Source organism: Natator depressus, chromosome 12 (genome assembly GCF_965152275.1).
Source record: "Natator depressus isolate rNatDep1 chromosome 12, rNatDep2.hap1, whole genome shotgun sequence".
In the NCBI taxonomy this organism is placed as follows: Eukaryota; Metazoa; Chordata; order Testudines; family Cheloniidae; genus Natator; species Natator depressus.
The window spans coordinates 18,883,729-18,903,493 of NC_134245.1; the positions used below are offsets into that span (position 1 = coordinate 18,883,729).

The 19,765-nt window shown below is 40.8% G+C and overlaps 1 protein-coding gene across 4 annotated transcripts in view; it reads right to left on the bottom strand.

Annotated features, from left to right (window-relative positions):
* Positions 1-19,765, bottom strand: part of PHKB (phosphorylase kinase regulatory subunit beta) — a 226,731-nt gene that overhangs the window by 54,741 nt on the left and 152,225 nt on the right. For all 4 annotated transcript variants that reach the window (XM_074968662.1, XM_074968660.1, XM_074968661.1 and 1 more), the window contains 2 exons: positions 5,134-5,189; positions 4,811-4,904 (listed from right to left, as the gene is read on the bottom strand). In XM_074968662.1, coding sequence (XP_074824763.1) covers positions 4,811-4,904; positions 5,134-5,189 — 150 coding nt within the window. The remainder of the gene's footprint in view (positions 1-4,810; positions 4,905-5,133; positions 5,190-19,765) is intronic.

Consider the following 19,765-nt stretch of genomic DNA (forward strand, 5'->3'; position numbering starts at 1 on the left):
AGCAGATAGGTTGAGGGTAGAAGTGAACAGGGACAAGGCAACCTCCACATCATCTGGCAGATTAGCTAGAGCCGAGAATCTGTTGCTGACATCAATACAAAACCTGTTGGCTAAACCTTGCACATGGAGTGCATCGATGTCAAACTTCTTCATCATCGCAGAGGGCTTACCTGCTCGTTGGAGCATCAACACCATATGGGTGACCACTAGATGATGATCTGTGTTCACCGCACATTCTGCACCATGATATATTCTACAGAAGGCGAAGAGATGCCTATCATATGTAATGCCGTGGTCCAACTCTTTCTGAGTGACACCATCATGAGAGATCCATGACATGTGGTGTATGCATCGCTGCTTGAACCATGACACAAGAATGGAAAGATTCTGGGAGGCACAGAATGTAAGCAAGTGGCGAGAGTCATCATTGGGTGTGCCTGAACCACAATGACCTGTTCAAAACCAGTTCGCAGGGAGCCAGTAACTGCATTTTGGTCACCCAGGATCATGAGATTATCATGTGGAGGACTGTGCATACTAGATGTTCCAATTGATCATAGAAATGATCTTTAACCGAGTCAACAGATTCCTCTGTTGAGGCATAGACTGCTATGACAGTGAGGTAACCATGCCGATGTTTAAGACGTGCAGTAAGTAAACAAGGAGACACAGGCATCCAGGTTGTCAGGGAGGACTTGGCCTCACCTTGCAGTAGTAATGCTACCCCATATACATGGTTGGGGCAACCAGAATACAGAAGAATCTTCCACCTCATGACGTCCATGATCTATCAGCCTTGCTTCTGTTAGTCCTGCAATCAATATACCAAGATGGTCCACGTAACTCATCGTGGTGGAGGGGGTGTAACATTTGAAGTACGGGATTACTTGCTGGAGCTATGCCATCAGCAATGAAGGCTTGTCTGAAATATCGCCTTGGGCATTATGTGAGGTGGCCAGATCCAATGTGAACCCTGAAAATGATGGCTAACACAGGCGGTGAAGATGCAGGGAAGCAGCTGCACCTAGCAACCTGAGGCTAAGGAATTTGCTGAGACTCAGTGGCTCAGGTCGCACAGCGTGAAGCCTGTACTGGTAGACCAGGAAAAGGGTCACATTACTGAGCGTCTGTCTCATCCCAGTGGAACAAGGTATTTCCTGGGATAATCGTTTGCTCTTGTTGTTTTGACCATGAATAACCCAGTGCTCAGCACCGGGATTAAAGCCCCTGCCTTATTTTCAGCTGTAGATGCCTTGTTGGTGCCATCTCCCCTTGGTGCAAACATGACGGGTTCGTGCCAAAGCCCCCCTGGGGACACATATCCTCTGATGTCAACAGGCACATCTGCAGTACATTGTGACAATGCATCCAATTGTAACTGGGATCTCTGACAGTCCACCAAAATTGCACCTTGGAATGTGGCAACTCTTCAGAGGCATGGTCATCAGGTCGCTGTCTCACAGGAAATGGAATACCAAGGGTTAGGTCAGTGTAACTCTGTTGCTCAGAGGTGTGGATCTTTCACACCCCGAGCGACATAATTATACAGATGTAAGTTTATAGTGTAGACTTGCCCCGAGTAAAGACTAAAGACTGATTCAGTATATCACAAGGTGAAGAAAGACACTCTGTATCCATTCACAGAGGAGTCATCTTGTTGAGCAGGGGTATTTCATAAAAGAGTGCATCCTTGTTCCTGGGAAGCCAACCAGCTCAGCAACAGACTGTACTTTTGTGGGGGTGGGGACGGGGTTAGGGAACCTACTTTAGTAGTTGTTACCTATCCTATCTAATAAGTGTATTCCTTAGTTTGTGTTTTATGATTTTGTTTTATATTGTAACCATGTTCCCTTCACTCTCTCTTGTTTCTAATGGCATCTCTATTCTTTCTTAAATAAACTTTATTTTGTTTTATTGCAAGTGCTCACAGGTGCTGTGCATTATACAGGAACAGTGGTTTAAGGTAAAACTGGTAAACTGGGGTACACGGCTCCTTTGGCAGCAAAGGAACTGGGATTTCTGTAAGTAGCCAGTGTCAGAGGCTAGATATCACAAGGGAACTTGGGATCTGGGGTGCACCTCTTGTTAATCTGCAAGGCAAACACAGGACTAACATAGCCCAGAGAAAAGTCACTCACCAGCTGTAAGGCTGGTGATAATAGGGAGCTACTGCAGGCAAGATTCTGTCTCACTAGAGGCAGGGAGTAACAAGGTGACTCTCAATCCTGGATACACTGAGAACCATCACAGAGGGTGCAGGATTATTATCCTGCATTTATACCATTTATCGTACCCTCAATTATCAATTGGCAGTCAACAAAGTTCTCATGGAAAATGAGGCCTTTGAGAACATTTGTTTTGCACTGCCTTTTATTTAACATTCTTATCTGTGCAGTGTATGTTCAAGTCATAGATAAGGGCATTGCTGATATCCTTTTGATTTCAAGAGAACATTCCCCAGGAAATTGCACAGTTCACCAGCTGAGGCCCACAGGTGATGCCTCATCAGTTGTCAAGACGTGGCCCCTGACAGCTTTAGAATTGGCAAACAAACTTCATTGCTCCCTCCACCCCACCCCCTGCCACCGCCAGTCAGTCAGAGTGTACAAGGCCAGTTTGGTGGAATCTGTATAATTCTGAGTTAGCAAATCCAGTGTATTTGCTCCATCCCTGAACTTCGGGTGGTAAGAAATGTAGTGTCTTTAATGCACCATGGATTGGCTTTATCCATAATACTGGGTCACCTGGCTGGCCTCAGGTTTTGCTGGAGGCTAGCAGGACTTGCTAACTCAAGTAGGGGATTTTTATTAAGGAAGATTTTGGAAGGATGTTCCAGAGATGATGGTTGCAGGGAGGAACCCATAACCATACTAATTGGAAGCTTTACCCAGAGCGTGCAGTTGTAGGGTGGAAGCAGTTCTATTGAAAGCAGCATTTGCCATTGCCTTTTTTGGGTGCTTTTACTGAACTAGTGCCCCAGACAACAGGAGATAGCTCCAGGTGTGCATTAGAACTACTGGATGTGCAATTTACACAGGGGCAATGTCATTGAAATTGAAGTATTCAAAAACTGATCAGGCAGGAAAGAGGGCCACAGTAGAGCTCAGGGATTATGCAGATGAACAGGTAAACCCATGAATGCCATTTTAAAACATACAGGACCAGGAACCATACCCTCTATTCATACCTGAGGATGGCAGCTACCTGAGCAGGTATCAGTTTGCTGTGGACATGAAAAAGGCATAAGCCTACTTACTTCTCAGTCCTGCAAATTCTAGCATGCATTCCCTTAGGTTTGGGGCAACAAAATTAACAGGATCAGAGGATTTCAACTTCCAGAAGGTCCAGGCAATCAGATTGTTACAGGATATATATTCACCCTACCAATAGGTTGCTGGGGCACATCCTGAATCTGAACTAGCTTTGTTGTTTGTGATTGCAGGAGACACTGTGAGGAGGACTGATGTCTAGATCTGCAGGCACTCAATTGTGAATGGAGCCCACAAGCAGGCAATGAGGTCAGCCGGTGGATCACAACTGAGCTTCAAGGCTGAAACTGTTTGCCTTCAGTGATATGGCAGAACAGCCATTTTGTCGAATCAACTTACGGCTCTGCTGCACTCATGGATGGCTGAGGTACAGCCATCTGATATCTTGGTTATTCAACTTGGTAAAAATGATCTTGAGGCTTGCACCAGACTAAATTTGAGAATTAGAATTCAGAGGGATGTGGAATTGATTAAGTGGTAATGACCACGCACAAAATTGGTTTAGTCAGAGATGCTCGCTAGACAAGTTTGGCAGGGAACTGTCAAGCCAGTCTGTGTTGACAGAGCCCATCAGAATCCAAACCACAAGACTACCAGGATAATTTTGTGGGCAGGAGGCTCAATGATCACACATAGGGACATCCAATATAGTGGGCATAAGCTATAAGGATGACGGACACCATTAGACAGATGCAGGGGCTGCAATGTCTTCATGACTTTAAGGGCTGGATATGGATGCCAGACAACGTGGATGGCCATGACCATTCTAATTGCTGGTACCCCCAGTAGCCAGTTTCCAGTGCAGATAATGGCTAAAATGGCCAATTCCCTGACAAGACCCAGGATTTCACTGTTGGACCTTGTGTCTATAGGAGAACGGGAGACTTGAAGACTTTGCAGACTGAGCTCCCACCTTGGCACCTTCTGTCCTCCCACAAACATGGAGGGCAAGAGGATTCAGAAGTGAACTGTCCTAAGGCACTGACCAAGGAGCATCTACCCTGAGATATTTGTTATATGCTGGGAGCCCTCTAACCCCACACAAGCAATGCCTGCTATGTGAGAGCATGGGGTGGGACTACAGCACACCTACCCAGTGTTAAATTAATAAAGTTATAGTCTGTTAGATAAATCCATCTCTATATCTGTCTCTGATTCACTGTGTGTCGAGATCAAACTTGACTTAGTCCATTGATCTACTGTATTTTTGCTTTATTCTTTGGGAGGTGATTAGATACTACCCAGATTGGATAACAGATCATCCCAAATTACATTTTGGGTTATGGTCAAAGATGTCTTTAAGTGCAAATACAGAACACAGCCTTCAATTATTTGCTAAATGCTGCAACCAGGCATGCATTGTAAACCAATAATGCACACTTTGAAGTATCATACAGTTTAATTAAAATGAAACAAAAAGCTAGACAATTCACTGCAACATAAGTACGCTTGAGTCTGGTTGTCAGCAAATAAGGAATTGCATTTAAAAAAAAATAAAAAAAAGAACTGCATAGATAAGTCATTAATGCAAAATCTCTTACTTTGACAAGTTCCTGTTGAGCCCATATCTGAATAGGTTCCACCTGCTGGGGAGTCTGAGTCTGGATTCCATATGTGTTCAGAAAAACTTGCAGGCTATAAAAGAAAATAAATGCAGGGATTAGTCACAGCATAACTACAGTCTGATTTTGTAACGGCCATGGTAGCAATTACTGAAGAAGCAAAAACATGAATATCATATCAATTTAAATCTGAATTAATATTCTCACTCATGCTTCTTTGAAAACCTGTGCCAGACTGTAGATCTCTGTCACATTCAATTCTTCCTTAAAATACAAATTCTTAATAAAAGTAAATGTCTTACCGTTGACTTTCTGCTATCAGGGCCACATGGACCACCAAATCATTTTCTAGAGGCCCCTAAAATCAATAACAGCAAACAAATACTTTTATTAACATAGTTAACCAAGAACAGTTTGTTATCCCAACAAGAAACAAGAACAATATTAACAGTATTTAAACAGTTCATAGATACGATCGGCATCAACTCACTGCATTGCTGCGTCTCCCTGCTCTCAACTGTCTGTTAATCAATTGTGTAGACAGGGTAATGGAACACCATAGAACTAAAAGCCATAAATCTCACAACTAAGTGAGTGGCTGTACTGTCACTGGTATTTTGAATGATGCATGTTGGAGAGATAGGGACCAATTCTTCTTTTGCCACCATTTACATTTTTGTAATGGAAAAAAGACAAACCATGTAAGAGATTTATTTAAAAATTGTTATATATGGTAAAAATCCTTCCGTATGTATCCCAGAAAAAACGAAAGGTTATATTATTGATGTTTTTGGTATTTTCCCCTTATACCTACTATATCACAGTATTATTTTGATATACTGCATAGACTTTGTAAAGAATTAATCACACAACCGACTGTATAACTGACAGTCTTCATAAAAAAACAACCAAAAAACAAAATGCACACACACACATGACATGCAAGCTAATAGCATTAATATTTTTAATCTGAAGTATTTTTGACTGGACAGTTGCTAACTGTATTGTTGTATGAAAGATATAATGTACATTTCTAAAGGGTGACAATATTTCTAATGTTATGATTAATTAGGTTATTAAGAACAAAATAAATGACAGTATTTTGGTCAGAAAAAAGACATGCAAACAGTATTGAATTAAACAGATGGGTAAAATTTTGACCTCACTAAAATCGGTGACTGGGGCCAGGATTTAACTGGCAACATGCTTCACTGGCTAAGATGTAAAATGTCTGCATTACTCTCATTCATTTCCTTGATAGTATTCAATGCACTCTGTATACATACTCTGATTTTTGGTGGGAGGAGAGAAGGAAGAGGGAAGGGGAAGTGCTATGGTGTATCTAGCAGAAGCAAATACAGTGTTATTTCCAAGATGGTTCTCTCTAACAGCACAGTTTTAGCTGTAAAAACCCCTGACTTGGAATTTTAATTTTAACAGTGTAAAGGAAAAGTGCAGAATTTGCAGAGCAAAAATTAAGTTAAAATTATGTTAACTTTTTTAAAATGTCTCCATCCAAAATGTACCATAATTTCTTTCCATTGTAAGTCTTTAAAGTAAAAAGACAAGTTCAGGCATTTATGACTCCTCCAAATCAAATCGTACTTGCTGTATTCAGAAAAGCAAATCTTGAGGTCCTAAAAAATGTATTTTTTGTCCTAAAAAATACATGAATAATAACTTCTACTAGAGGTTGCAGAAGCACTATAACCTACATTTTTTAAGCACACAAACCAGATTTTTTCCCTCAATATAAGTATTACAATATACAATATGGGAGCCAGAATGACCTGTTGGAAATTCAAGTGACATAAGACTTTGATAACAAAACAGTGTCCTCAACAACAGGGAGTTCCTATTGACTTAACACTGTTTGTAAAGGTATTAAAAACAGACAAAATTACTTTATGTCAGGACAGTATAATAGACCACTACAAACTTTACCTCAGAATTAGAATTAGGAAGTTTCTTTGCTGCTCTATTTCTATTAATATCATGTAAGAGATTGAGGTTGTCTGACTATTGCGATTGAGACTATTTGAAATGAAAGTCTGGAGAAAGACCTTTGGATAAGCATTCTATGCCAAGTTATTATGTTTAGATTTGTACATAGCAGACAGAAGGAAGAAAGCAGGTTCTAACTAGAATTCCTTATTTCCAAATGACAGCGTATTTAAGTTGGTAGAGTAATTAGATTCTTGCCACTCAAAGAAACAGGTAAAATAATTTTTAGCTATAAAATTTTAGTACAGACTCTAGAAAATAATGTCTGGGACAAAAAAGGGAGTTTATTAAAAATAAACTGCAGATCCCTCATTTCTCGTGTCAATCTATTTACTGGTATGCAGGATTTCATGGATTACTGCACCTGATGAAGTATTTTATCAAAAGGTAGATGCAGCAATCTTTTTCTAAGTGACTTACTGCTTCGGTCATTTTTATATTAGAGGACCTGGCTGTGTGAAGCTTAAGACTTTCAAAAAATACTGCAAGAAACTCAATGTAGTGCATTTAACTAGCATTCTGCTATGTATGAAGCAGAAAGCAAATGTCTTTGCCTTTCACTGTGTCAAGGTCTGGGAGACAATATAAAGTTACAGAATGTGCCACGCCATACTGTAAACACTGTTAGAATATTCAGTTAGAAGATGAATTAAATAAAGCCATTTATCAGTCCCCAGAAATTATAGTACGCTATTAATTAATTAATTTCATTAATCTTCTAACTGAATTTTCTAACAGTGTTTACAGTATGCTGTGGCACATTCTAGATCTATAACTTTATATTGTCTCCCAGACCTTGACACAGTGAAAGGCAAAGACATTTGCCTTCTGCTTCATACATAGCAGAATGCTAGTTAAATGCACTATATTGAGTTTATATATAGATATATAGATACAGCATTAACTACCTATATTCAATCAAAGGTGAATACAGTGGATGTCAGCATGACCCTATATTCATACCCTACACACCACTGTAATAATCTTTGCACAAAATATACCTTGTAAGGTATCATTTGAAAACAAATAACTTGCTGATCAATTATATCATGGTGAAACATATGTAGCAACTATGTAAAGTTATAAACATCAGCTGAAATTAAGTCTGAAATGCGTTTACCAGATCAGTAAACCAGTTTCTCGAAGACAAAGGACAAGCTGACACCTCTAGCCAGGTGTCATCAAAGTTGATGAACAATCGCCTATCATGTGGCCATTCTCTGGCAAGGAAGGGGGGCAGGAACAAACAGATCTGCATCTCAGCAAACAACAACCTGGAACCTCTTTAACCACCATGCTCTTTGTCTCTGTCCTCACAGCAGGAATGAATTTTGTCTAGAGGTAATCCTCAGGAAAAGGTGTCAGTATTGCAAAAAGTACTGAATTAAACAGATGGGTTTATTAGAGAAAGTTGTGGAACAAATTGATGAACTAAACAGTAAAAAGTCACTAGGACCAGATGGTATTCACCCAAGAGTTCTGAAGGAACAAAAATGTGAAATTGCAGAACTACTAACTGTAGTCTGTAATCTACCATTTAAATCAGCTTCTGTACCAAATGACTGGAGGATAGCTAATGTGACAATAATTTTTAAAAAGGGCTCCAGAGGTGATCCTGGCAAGCCTGACTTCAGTACCAGACAAACTGATTGAAACTACAGTAAAGAACAAAATTGTCAACATATAGATGAACATAATTTGTTGGGGAAGAGTAAACATGGTTTTCGTAAAGGGAAATCATGCCTTACCAATCTACTAGAATTCATGGTCAACAAGCATGCGGAAAGGGGGATCCAGTGGATATAGATTTTCAGAAAGCCTTTGACAAGGTCCATCACCAAAGGCTCTTAAGCAAAGTAAGCTGTCATGAGGTAAGAGGGAAGGTGGTCTCATGGATTGGTAACTGGTTAAAAGATAGGAAACAAAGGGTTGGAATAAATCATCAGTTTTCACAATGGAGAGAGGTAAATAGTGGTGTCCCTCCCAGGGTCCTATTCAACATATTCATAAATGATCTGGAAAAAGAGGTAAACAGTGAGGTGGCAAAATTTGCAGATGATACAAACTACACAAGATAGTTAAGTCCCAGGCAGACTGTGAAGAGCTACAAAAGGATTGCTCAAAACTGGGTGACTAGGCAACAAAATGGCAGATGAAATTCATTGCTGATAAATGCAAAATAATACATATTGCAAAACATAATCCCAACTACACATATAAAATGATGGAGTCTAAATTAGTTGTGACCACTCAAGAAAGATCTTGGGAGTCATTGTGGATAGTTCTCTGAAAACATCCACTCCTTGTGCAGTGGCTGTCAAAAAAGCTAACAGAATGTTGGGAATCATTCAAAAATGGATAGATAATAAGACAGAAAATATCCTATTGCCTCGATATAAATCCATGGTACGCCCACACCTTGAATACTGTGTGCAGATGTGGTCATCCCATCTCAAAAAAGATGTATTCGAATTGGAAAAGGTTCAGAAAAGGGCAACAAAAATGATTAGGGTATGGAAGGAGAGATGAATAAGACTTTTCTGTATGAGGAGAGATTAATAAGACTGGGACTTTTCAGCATGGAGAAGAGACGACTAAGGGGGGATATGGTTGAGGTTTAAAATCGTGACTGGTGTGGAGAAAGTAAATAAGGAAGTGTTATTTACTCCTTCTCATAACATGAACTAGGAGTCACCACAAGAAATTAATAGGTAGCAGGAACAAAAGGAAGTATTTTTTCACACAACATACAGTCAGCCTGTGGAACTTTTTGCCAGAGGATGTTGTGAAGGTCAAGACTATAACAGGGTTCAAAAAAGAACTAGATAAATTCATGGAGGAGAGGTCCATCAATAGCTATTAGCCAAGATGGGCAGGGATGGTGGCCCTAGCCTCTGTTTGCCAGAAGCTGGGAATTTTGCAACAGGGCATGGATCACTTGATGATTACCTATTCTGTTCATTCCCTCCGGTGCACCTGGCATTGGCCACTGTTGGAAGCCAGGATACTGGGCTAGATGAACCTTTGGTCTGACCCAGTATGGCTGTTCTTATGTTATAAATACATATCAAAGGGTGATAACTGTAAAAATGAGGGGCAAAAACACCCCAAGTTATCTCTACCTAGCCATCCCTCTCTCTTTCACCTAAGACAACAAAAGAAACAGCCCTTGGACTTTGGGAGCAGATCGTGGCCTGATAATTTTGTCAGCAATGTTACTGGAAACATGTGGTAAGAAATTTCACCTTGAATCAAGTAGAGTTTGTTAAGTTTGAGTATTAGGAAGCATTTTATCTTAATTTCTCTTGTAACCATTCCTGACTTTAATGCCTTAGACTTGTACTCACTTAAGACCTATCTCCTTGTAGTTAAATCAATTTGTTTTATTCTTTAATCAAAACTAATCCAGTGTTGTGAACTGTGTGGGTAACTCCATTTAGGATAACAAACTGTTGTATACTGATCCCCTTAGAGGGGCAACAGACCTAACATATCTGGAGTGTTTAGGAAAGGGCTAGACAGCGCAGAAAACACATTTTGACGAAAAATCCAGAACAGGGAGTGTGTTGGGGTCACCCAGCACATGGCAACCCAGACTGGTAGAAGCCAGAGCTGTGACTGATGTATAGCTGGCAGGCTGCAGCTATCCACAGATACCCAGGGTGTTATCTGGAAGGCTGTTTGTGAGCTGTCCAGGTGGGAGCTACAGCAGCAAAGCACTGTGAGGCACCCAAGTTCACAGGGCAGGGGTAACAGCCCCTTACTGGTGTGGATTGCACCCCAGAATGTCATAGTCAGTACTTGGATAGTGCTAAACAATTTATGCCCAATACACCTCTACTCCAATATAACGCGGTCCTCGGAAGACAAAAAATCTCACCATGTTATAGGTGAGACCGCGTTATATCTAACATGCTTTGGCCCCCCCGTTCCTTGTTACCTGAATGCTCCCTCCAGAGACCCCCATCCCTAATCACCCCGAGGACCCCACCCCCTACCTAATGCCCCTGCTCCCTGTCCCCTGATGCTCCGACCTCTATCCACACCCCTCACCCCCTGACAGGCACTCACCAGCAGTAGCGGGAAGCGAAGTAATGCGGCCCCAGCCCACTCTACTCCACCATCTCCCAGCCACTGGTGAGTACGGGGAAGTTGGGGAAAGGCCCCAGCCCGCTCCGCTTTCCTTGCCCCAGCCCCAGCCGTGTCGCTGGGGGCGAGGTTGGGGAAAGGTCGCGCACTCACCTGCAGTGGGAAGCAGAGTGCTGCGGCTGGGAGCTGGCGGAACAGAGCGGGCTGGGGCCCGGCTGCTCCGCTTCTGCCGCCGCCAGTAAGTGCTGCGGGGATCCCTTCCCCCAAACCCCATTCCCCGAGCAACACGGCTGGGGATGGGGCAGGGGAAGCAGAGTGGGCTGACCCCAGCCCCCAGCTAAGCCCCTGGGCCACTCTGGGATTGTGGGGCCCCCAAAAGTGCCCTCCCAGCTCTTCCCTCCCAGACCCTGGGGGGGAGAAGCCCCTGAGACCCTCTGCCCCTTAACTAACCCCTCGGTCCCGGCCCGGCACCCTTGACACGCTGCTCAGAGCAGCGTGTCGGAGCTTTACTGCGTTGTATGCGAACCCGCGTTATATCAGGTCATGTTATATCAGGGAAGAGGTGTACTTTTGGCAATTTTGCTGGTGCAAGCTTGCAGAAGTGTCTCAAACTAAAAATATAGATAACATTTAGTTTTTTTTAACATAGCACTGAATATTTTGAACAATCATAGTAAAGCTAAAAGGAAACAGGAACATGCCTAAGATTATAGCTTCCCCAACTGGAGTCAGAAACAGGAAGAAAAGATTTATGGAAGTCAAATTTAATTTTGGTATTCAAGATATTTAGTTATGATAAAGATTTATGCAAAGCTTGCACTACAGATAACATTTACAGTAGAGGCAAGACCAGAGAAATACAGAGAGTTAAGTGTATTTGGTTTTGGAGTATAGAACACACCTTAAATACAATAGTCAGATGCTCTGTGACAAATACTGTATATATCACTTATTGGATGAAGGAAAAATGATCCACAAAGGCAAAAGAATGCTATTTGCATTTGTTTGAGGTAGAATATGGCTTTAAAGTGACTACTTAGCATTTAAAAGGTTAAGTGAAACTCTTAATTTTTTTAAATTATTCAAGATATGCCACAGATCCAGAAAATTTCACACCAAGACCACTCATGTCTGCAGTGAAATTTTAAGATAATAGATGCTATTAGAAAATAAATGCACAGTACTCTGAGCATCTCTCTACAAGGATTAACTGCTAACCTAGATGGAATATTGAAAAAAATTTCTGTAACATGGATACTTATTTTTTAACCTATCAAATTAGATATGCCACATCCTAAAATGCTTTACATAATTAAAAACAAACAAACAAAAACACCCTTGTCTTATCCTCTAGCCATTCCCTAACTCTCAGATAACTACACGGTCAAAGTCAATGGAGTTATACCATTGGTGAATTAGGCTTACAATTTTTGGTTTGTTCACTGTTTCAACAGTTCTCTAGATCTGGCCAGTATAATGGAGAAGTCACTCCAATGTTATAAAAGTGAGGGTGGTATAAACAAACAAACATAATCCAGATTCTGTTTATCTTGGAAATCCTTGTCTATCTACCTTTAGTGTAATCTGTGCTGATTCTTTATAGAGAATTACCTACAGTACTGAAAATAAAATTAACCAGTGATTTATGCAAGAGGTGACATTTTGAATACCCTCTCCCAAATATTAATAATGGTAGCTTCAGTCTCCAAATCAAAAGATCAACATCCCAAATTTAAAAAAAAAAAGTATTCTAGCTGTATTTGTTCAGGTTAGAGAACCTCAGTAATTAAAAACCAACGAGGAGTCCTTGCGGCAATTTTTAAAAGTGGAAATTCTTCAACAAAAAACACTTCAAAACCACACTCCAACGAGAAACTGCAGAACTGGAATTAATTTGCAAACTGGACACCACCAAATTAGGTCTGAATAAAGACTGGGAGTGGATGGATCACTACAAAAAGTAATTTTCCCTCTGCTGATACTCACACCTTCTTGTCAACTGTTGGAAATGGGCGACCTTGATTGCATTGGCCTCGTTAGCACTACTAAAGTAATTTTCCCTCCCTTGGTATTCACCCATTTGTCAACTGTTGAAAACAGGCCACATCCACCTTAATTGAATTGGCTCGTTAGTACTGATCCCCCACTTCGTAAGGCAACTCCCATCTTTTCATGTGCTATAATATATATTCTTCTTACTGTATTTTTCACTCCATGCGTCTGATGAAGTGGGTTTTAACCCACGAAAGCTTTTGCCCAAATGAATTTGTTGGTCTCCAATGTGCCACAAGGACTCCTCGTTGTTCTTGTTGATACACACTAACACGGCTACCACTCTGAAACCTGTCAGTAATTAAAGTTTTGCACATACTCTTGATCAGTAACTGAATTGCTCACACTAGGTCAGTGGAATCAGGTTTTCATTTTTGATTTTTACAGCAAACAAAATAAACCAAACAGTAAAATATCAGCTTCCATATCCTGCAAAGGGGAAACCTTGACATGACAGTTCCTTAATACATCTTTTCTCACTAGAATCTGGTCCATCTCATTCACTAAAATCCCAAAATGAAAAATAACAATCAACACTCGGTTGCAACAAATTTGGTCCAGCAGGAACAAAAGGGGACCAAACAAGGTTTTGCAAAAAAATAACAATTACTTAAGAAGAGTTATTGACCCCCTACATTATACCTATTAAAAAACTACAGTGCACATGAGTGAAAAAATATATATATATAATTTAAAAGAAAAGGAGCCCCTGTGGCACCTTAGAGACTAACCAATTTATTTGAGCATAAGCTTTCGTGAGCTACAGCTCACACACCAGGCCTCCGTGGTCCCATTCCAGTATGCATCTGATGAAGTGAGCTGTAGCTCACGAAAGCTTATGCTCAAATAAATTGGTTAGTCTCTAAGGTGCCACAAATACTCTTTTCTTTTTGCGAATATAGACTAACATGGCTGTTACTCTGAAACCATATATAATTAAGTTATCTATTAGGAAATGAAGTCCAACAGAGAACACTAAATAATGATCAGATGTCACTACAAAGCAAAATATGAGGTTTACATGAAAATATTAGCACAAACCAGAATGGCTTAGATTGTGGTGTCATTCTTGTTTCTACTTTGGAACATAAAGTAAAAATCCTTGTTTGTGTAGTGGACTAATTTCACATTATGTTATATAAACAGACCTTTTGCTGCAATATAAAATAAAAAAATGTTTAGGGATTAATTAGGAGAGCAATCTACTACTGTTTTTCTATGTACACTAATTGAATTATTTTATTATGTTTTTGTACTGAAGCACTTTAACACAGTCTTTGTCATATTGCTCATTATGCTCCACAAGCATTCTGTAACATACAAGACTGTTGTTTTGTTCTTACAGGTTTTGTAAGCTTTAAGATGAGTGATTTAGCTTTAGCTATAACAACTAATGCCTTCCATCTAGATAATACTCCATTTACAAAGCAATCCTTTATAAATCACTTAACCAGACCATATTTTTATATACTACTTAACATATTGTAGGTCTTAAACAACAAAGAATCTTCCGAGACTAAACTTTCATGCCACAACTTAAAATAAGTGATCCTAAAATAGAGTTTATCTGCAATACAGTGCTAATTCTTGGACCTAAGGGAAAAGTGTGTTTTGAGGATTTAATAAAATTTTGCTTTCAGTTCCTCAAATAAGAGTAACTTGTGCTCATTAGGCTTCATTTGTACATCTTGCTAGCTAAAGGACAGCCAACATTTTTCACTACATTAGTGCTCCTTTAAAAAGAGTGTCACATTTAATGTAATCTACTATCTAGGTATTATGATGTATTCTAAACAAATTTTCAGCAAAAGAAAGCAGAAAAGAAGTCTATGAATTTTGACTCAAAATGTGAGACACATAGTATAGAGCACTGAACTATGTACCAACTTTGTTACGCTAGTGAACTGGAAGGAAGAGCTCCTTCAGTACACTAACCACACATTTCTTTATTATTCAACAAGCAAAGGCTAAATGTGGTTCAAACACATAGGTAGTAGATGTGGGATAAATACAAATACCTCCAAAATATCAGGCATGTATTGAAGTGTAAGACGTGAAAAAAATTGAATATTTAAGTCTCATTTATTTATTAATTTGTGATTTTAGTTGTTTTATTACTGAAGGGAAAAATAAACCAATACCTAAGTATTTCAAGACATGCTATAAGGAATTAATCTTAATTATCCAGTAAACTCTTCTGCTTTCACTGAGTTTTTTCTTCATATTTCTTTATTTGGAGTTAGCAGCAGTAACACAGATTAACATACATATGTTTTTGTGCCATGATGGATCTTAATACTGATTGTAAAAAGTCCAGGATGTTAAAAGAGATCAGATGCTGGTAGATTATAGATGTTGTCACATTTCAAATGATTTTGCCTCAGAACAGACTGGAAACATGGTGGCAATTTTTAAGACAGTCGGCATCCAGTGTCTCTTTCCTGAGAACTAGCCAGACTGTCACAATATGGCAATGCTCCAACAAGTAAAAACTAATATGATCACTTCAGAAATAGTTACGGCATCCCAGTGACGTCCAGTATGCTGGATTTGGTACAGTGAGGATCAAACCCTTTGTTTTTGAAGATGGAAATGTTTACTTTTGCTAGAAGAATCTTATCTGAGTATGAAGAGTGGTGAACAGATAAATTACCATGGTGAAATTAAGGACAATTAAATGGACACTCTTCAAGGGGGTTATAAGGGTTAACTAATCTCTTGAAGCGGGGATATGTAGAGGCAATTATTGGAGAAAAGAAAATTATTCACCTGTAACTGTAGTTCTCACAGTATATTTCCCCTTTGCAATTCCATGGTCATCCTAGTCTCCCTTCCCAATTATTTGGGGTCCTTCACTGGTATTTCAAATATTTTTGAAATATATATTATTTCAAATATTTCCCCCGTGTTTATTTCCCCCCCCCCCGCCCTTTTCTTCCTCACATGTTCTTGTCAACTGCTGGAAATGGCCCATCTTGATTATCACTACAAAAGGTTTTTTTTCTTTCCTGCTGGTTATAGCTCACCTTAACTGATCACTCTCGTTATAGTGTGCACGGTAACACCCATTGTTTCATGTTCTCTGTGTGTATAAAATCATCCTACTGTATTTTCCACTGCATGCATCTGATGAAGTGGGCTGTAGCACACAAAAGCTTATGCTCAAATAAATTTGTTAGTCTCTAAGGTGCCACAAGTACTCCTTTTCTTTTTGAGAAAAAAAATTGGGTCTGCAGCCTTTTGTATAGCCTTTCACTGAAAGTTTGTATCCATCAGAGGATATGAGCATGAACCACATGGTCACTGTTTTCTAGGTGGTTTCAGAGCTGCAGCACAGATAATCACCATTTTCAAGAGGGAGCCTCTGCAGAAGCAGTATATAGTGATCACCACTGAAACATTAATATTTACCCACAGATATTCACAAAATTGTATCTGAGACAATTCAGTAGTTCCCTGCATTTAGACCACTGCACTCGAACTGCAGTTATAAAGTAGCCTGTCTCTTGATAGACGTGTTTCCAAGATACTATACACAAAGAAAGTTCATATAGATAGCAATTAGAGTTGTCTCGTCTATCTAAATCTTTGTGGAACAAGACTTAGGTCTGATTAAGTTGTTTTATCGCAAATGGAATAATAATCAATAAAATTGCTCTATTTTTTTAAACTGAATTTGGGTTGATTGATTTTGTTTCAGTAACCCTAAGTTGCCAAATGCTCTGAAATAGCTGTCTTTTTAAAAAGAGAATGAAATAATTTAATGCATTTTTAATTGTGGGGAAAAGGAACAAGGCATTATAAGGAAAGAAGCTGGTTTTGGTTTTTGAAGACATAATTAAGCTAAATGTGTTGTATTCTAGTTTCATATTCCATTTTTACCACAAAGTGAGTACTAAATAGACTTGCACACTGATTTTGCATAAATTGAGCTAAATTCGATAAAAATGGCATAATCAAATATTAAGATTATGTTTGAGTAGATGTGAAATACAGAACAGAAAAGCCAATAAGAAAAATATTGAGCAAAAAAGAAAAAGAAGGGGAACCAACAATCGGAGGTGACGCTGGGGGGGCGGGGGGGGGAAGAGGGGGCATGGAGAGTTAACCGCCCCCCTCCCCCAATTTCTGAGAGTACAGAGATGCCCTTGCAGGGCTTGCTCTGCTCCATCTGCTGGTGCAGGAGGGAGGATTTGTCCTGCTCCTGCTGTGTCTCTTCCTCACCCACCCCTGGCACTTCCAGCTCCACTGGGCCCAGGTGGGAAGCTGAAGGGACAGTACAGAGCCGCTTCTAATGCTGGCTGACTCTGCTCAGGGTCGCAGTCTGTGAGAGACACAGTGCTGGGGAGGTGGTGGCAGCCCAAGACTGGCTCATAGGGACAGGGGCTGAGCGAGCCAGAAATGTGCAGAGGATTGGGGGGCTCTGGCTCACTCAGTCAGCCCCTGTCCCCAGCAGCTGGGACAGAGGGGGAAGCAGGCTGCTGCTGCCTCCCAAGCCGGGCTCTCTTGCAGACAGCCGCTATGTTGCACTGAAGCAGTGACTCTGAATGGTCAGCCTCACCCTGCATGAGAAGTGGCTCCATCCTGCCCACTCTACTCTCTGTCTAGGCCTGGATGCTGGGGACAGGGGCCGAGCAAGCCTGAAACATACTGGAGGGGAGGTGGCATGGGAGAAGGACCAAGACCTCCCCCCGCACCCAGATAAGTCTGGCGGGGCAAGTGCGGTAGCCCCAGGCCAAGAATAGGGTGGGGGGTTGCTGAGGAAGGTGCCAGGAGCAGGGTCCATTGGCTCAGCCGGAGGTAGGGGGATTGCCCGCACCCCTCCCCCTGCTGAGGTGTCTGCAAGGGCACAGGAGCTCCAGGGAGACACTGGTGCTGTGAGTCTCCCCGGGGCTGGAGCCAGCCCTGGCCTGGCCCAGAGGCACATGCTCCCTACTCCTGTGGCCCCAGCCCCCCAGGAGCCAGCAGGATTAGCTGCCCTAGCCCAGGGACGTGGGGCTGGAAGGTTCCTCCCAAAGGCAACACACGGGCAGTCACATGACTCCCCTTTACATTGTACCCCCCACACTATTAGCGGCACGAGTCATCTCTGCCAACACTATATGGGAAAAAATGAGTGGATGGGTTGGAGGGTCAGAAACACTATTTGGAGGGTCAGAAACACAAAGATTATAGAACAAGCAAAAGGGACTAAAACTTACACTAGACTGAAGAAATAAAATGGAAATGGCTAGAATATATTGCAGCAGGAGACAATCAAGTGGATCACAAAATGAAAATCTTGAAACAGAAAGTGAAACCGAGATAATCAGCCAAAGCTATGGAGCGCATCCAGTAACAGTGAAAAAGTACTTAAGAAGAAATCTCATGGGTTCAAGAAAAGCGGAGGGTCATTCACCTGAAATTTGTTAAGTGGGACACTATCATCAAGAAACTAAAACAGCGCCCATTTTGGGGTATGTGGATGAGAGACAAGTCCATCTGTAATTTATATTTTGTCACAATGGAAGATGAGTTGGGCAATAATGAATGCTTCATGGTAGGAGAAATTAATCAAGGATTTTTAAGAGGGTCCCATTGTGACTGTATGCACCGCTGTATTTACACCCTATGCACTGTTGTGATAATCTTTGTACAAAACATACCTTGAGAGGTATCATTTGAAAACTAATAACTCACTGATCATTAATATTACTTTGTGATGTATGTACACGGTGCGTATTCAGAGTTATGAATATATGCTAGAATTACTACTAAATTGCGTTTAAACCAAGAATGTCAGGGGAAGTTGGCAAAGAGGTCTGCCCTAGACAAAGGAGTGTGTATTTGCTTCTCTGACCAGCCCAGTTATCTGGCAGAGACAATGAAGGTCCATTTTGATGTAACAGGTGAACAAAGCTATCAAGCAAACAAGTGCAGGAGGAGACAGCACCTAACAGGAGAGAGCAGTGCAGTCTGGGTTTTACTTTTCAAAGAATGCATTGCAAAAGTTTATTGGTATATAAAGACAAGGGGTCTGAACCTCACGGAATACGCAACTTAATTAACCGATGGTCATACAATATTACTATATTATAAAAGGGCATAGTGAGTTTTTTTCTGAAAACTGATGACAGTGGTGATTAATATCATTGTGAAACGTATGTATTAACAGTATATGAAAAATATGGATACTTAATATTCTCTAAGCTGAGAATGTCCTATCTAGATAAAAACTCCTTTATATGCAAGTTTTACATTCAGAATCACACACAAAAAAATTACATCAAAAGAATGTTATTAAGCCTGCAAAGTCAAGCACTCAGAACTTATTTATCTGACATTTCTTGTTGCCTGTACACAACCCATTTCTTCCCTGTTCCCTACAGCCTGACTCCTGGTCCCAGTCCCATTCTCCTCAACCAGTCAATCCCAATTGCCACTCCCCAGGCTTCTGATACCAGTCATAGTCTCCTTACCCAGCAAATCCTCATCTTATCTCTTCAGGTTCCCTTTCCTCAGTACCAGTCTCCCTTCCCCATTCCCAGCCCTAGTCCCAGTCTCCTCCCGGCCCACTCATAAGAGGTACAGTGGAGTTGGAACAGCTTTCTGGCACTTTCTGCTCTCAAAATGGCATCCTTCACACAGCGTGACCTTGCAGCGTGACCTCGCATGTTCCAGTTGCGTACAGCCCATTCAAGACCTTGTCTACATTACATCATTTTGTCGACAAAAGTCAGGTTTCGTACATTCCAATGCTCCTTCTGCTGCCAAAACTCTCCTGCTTTTCCAACAAAATAAAACTACCTC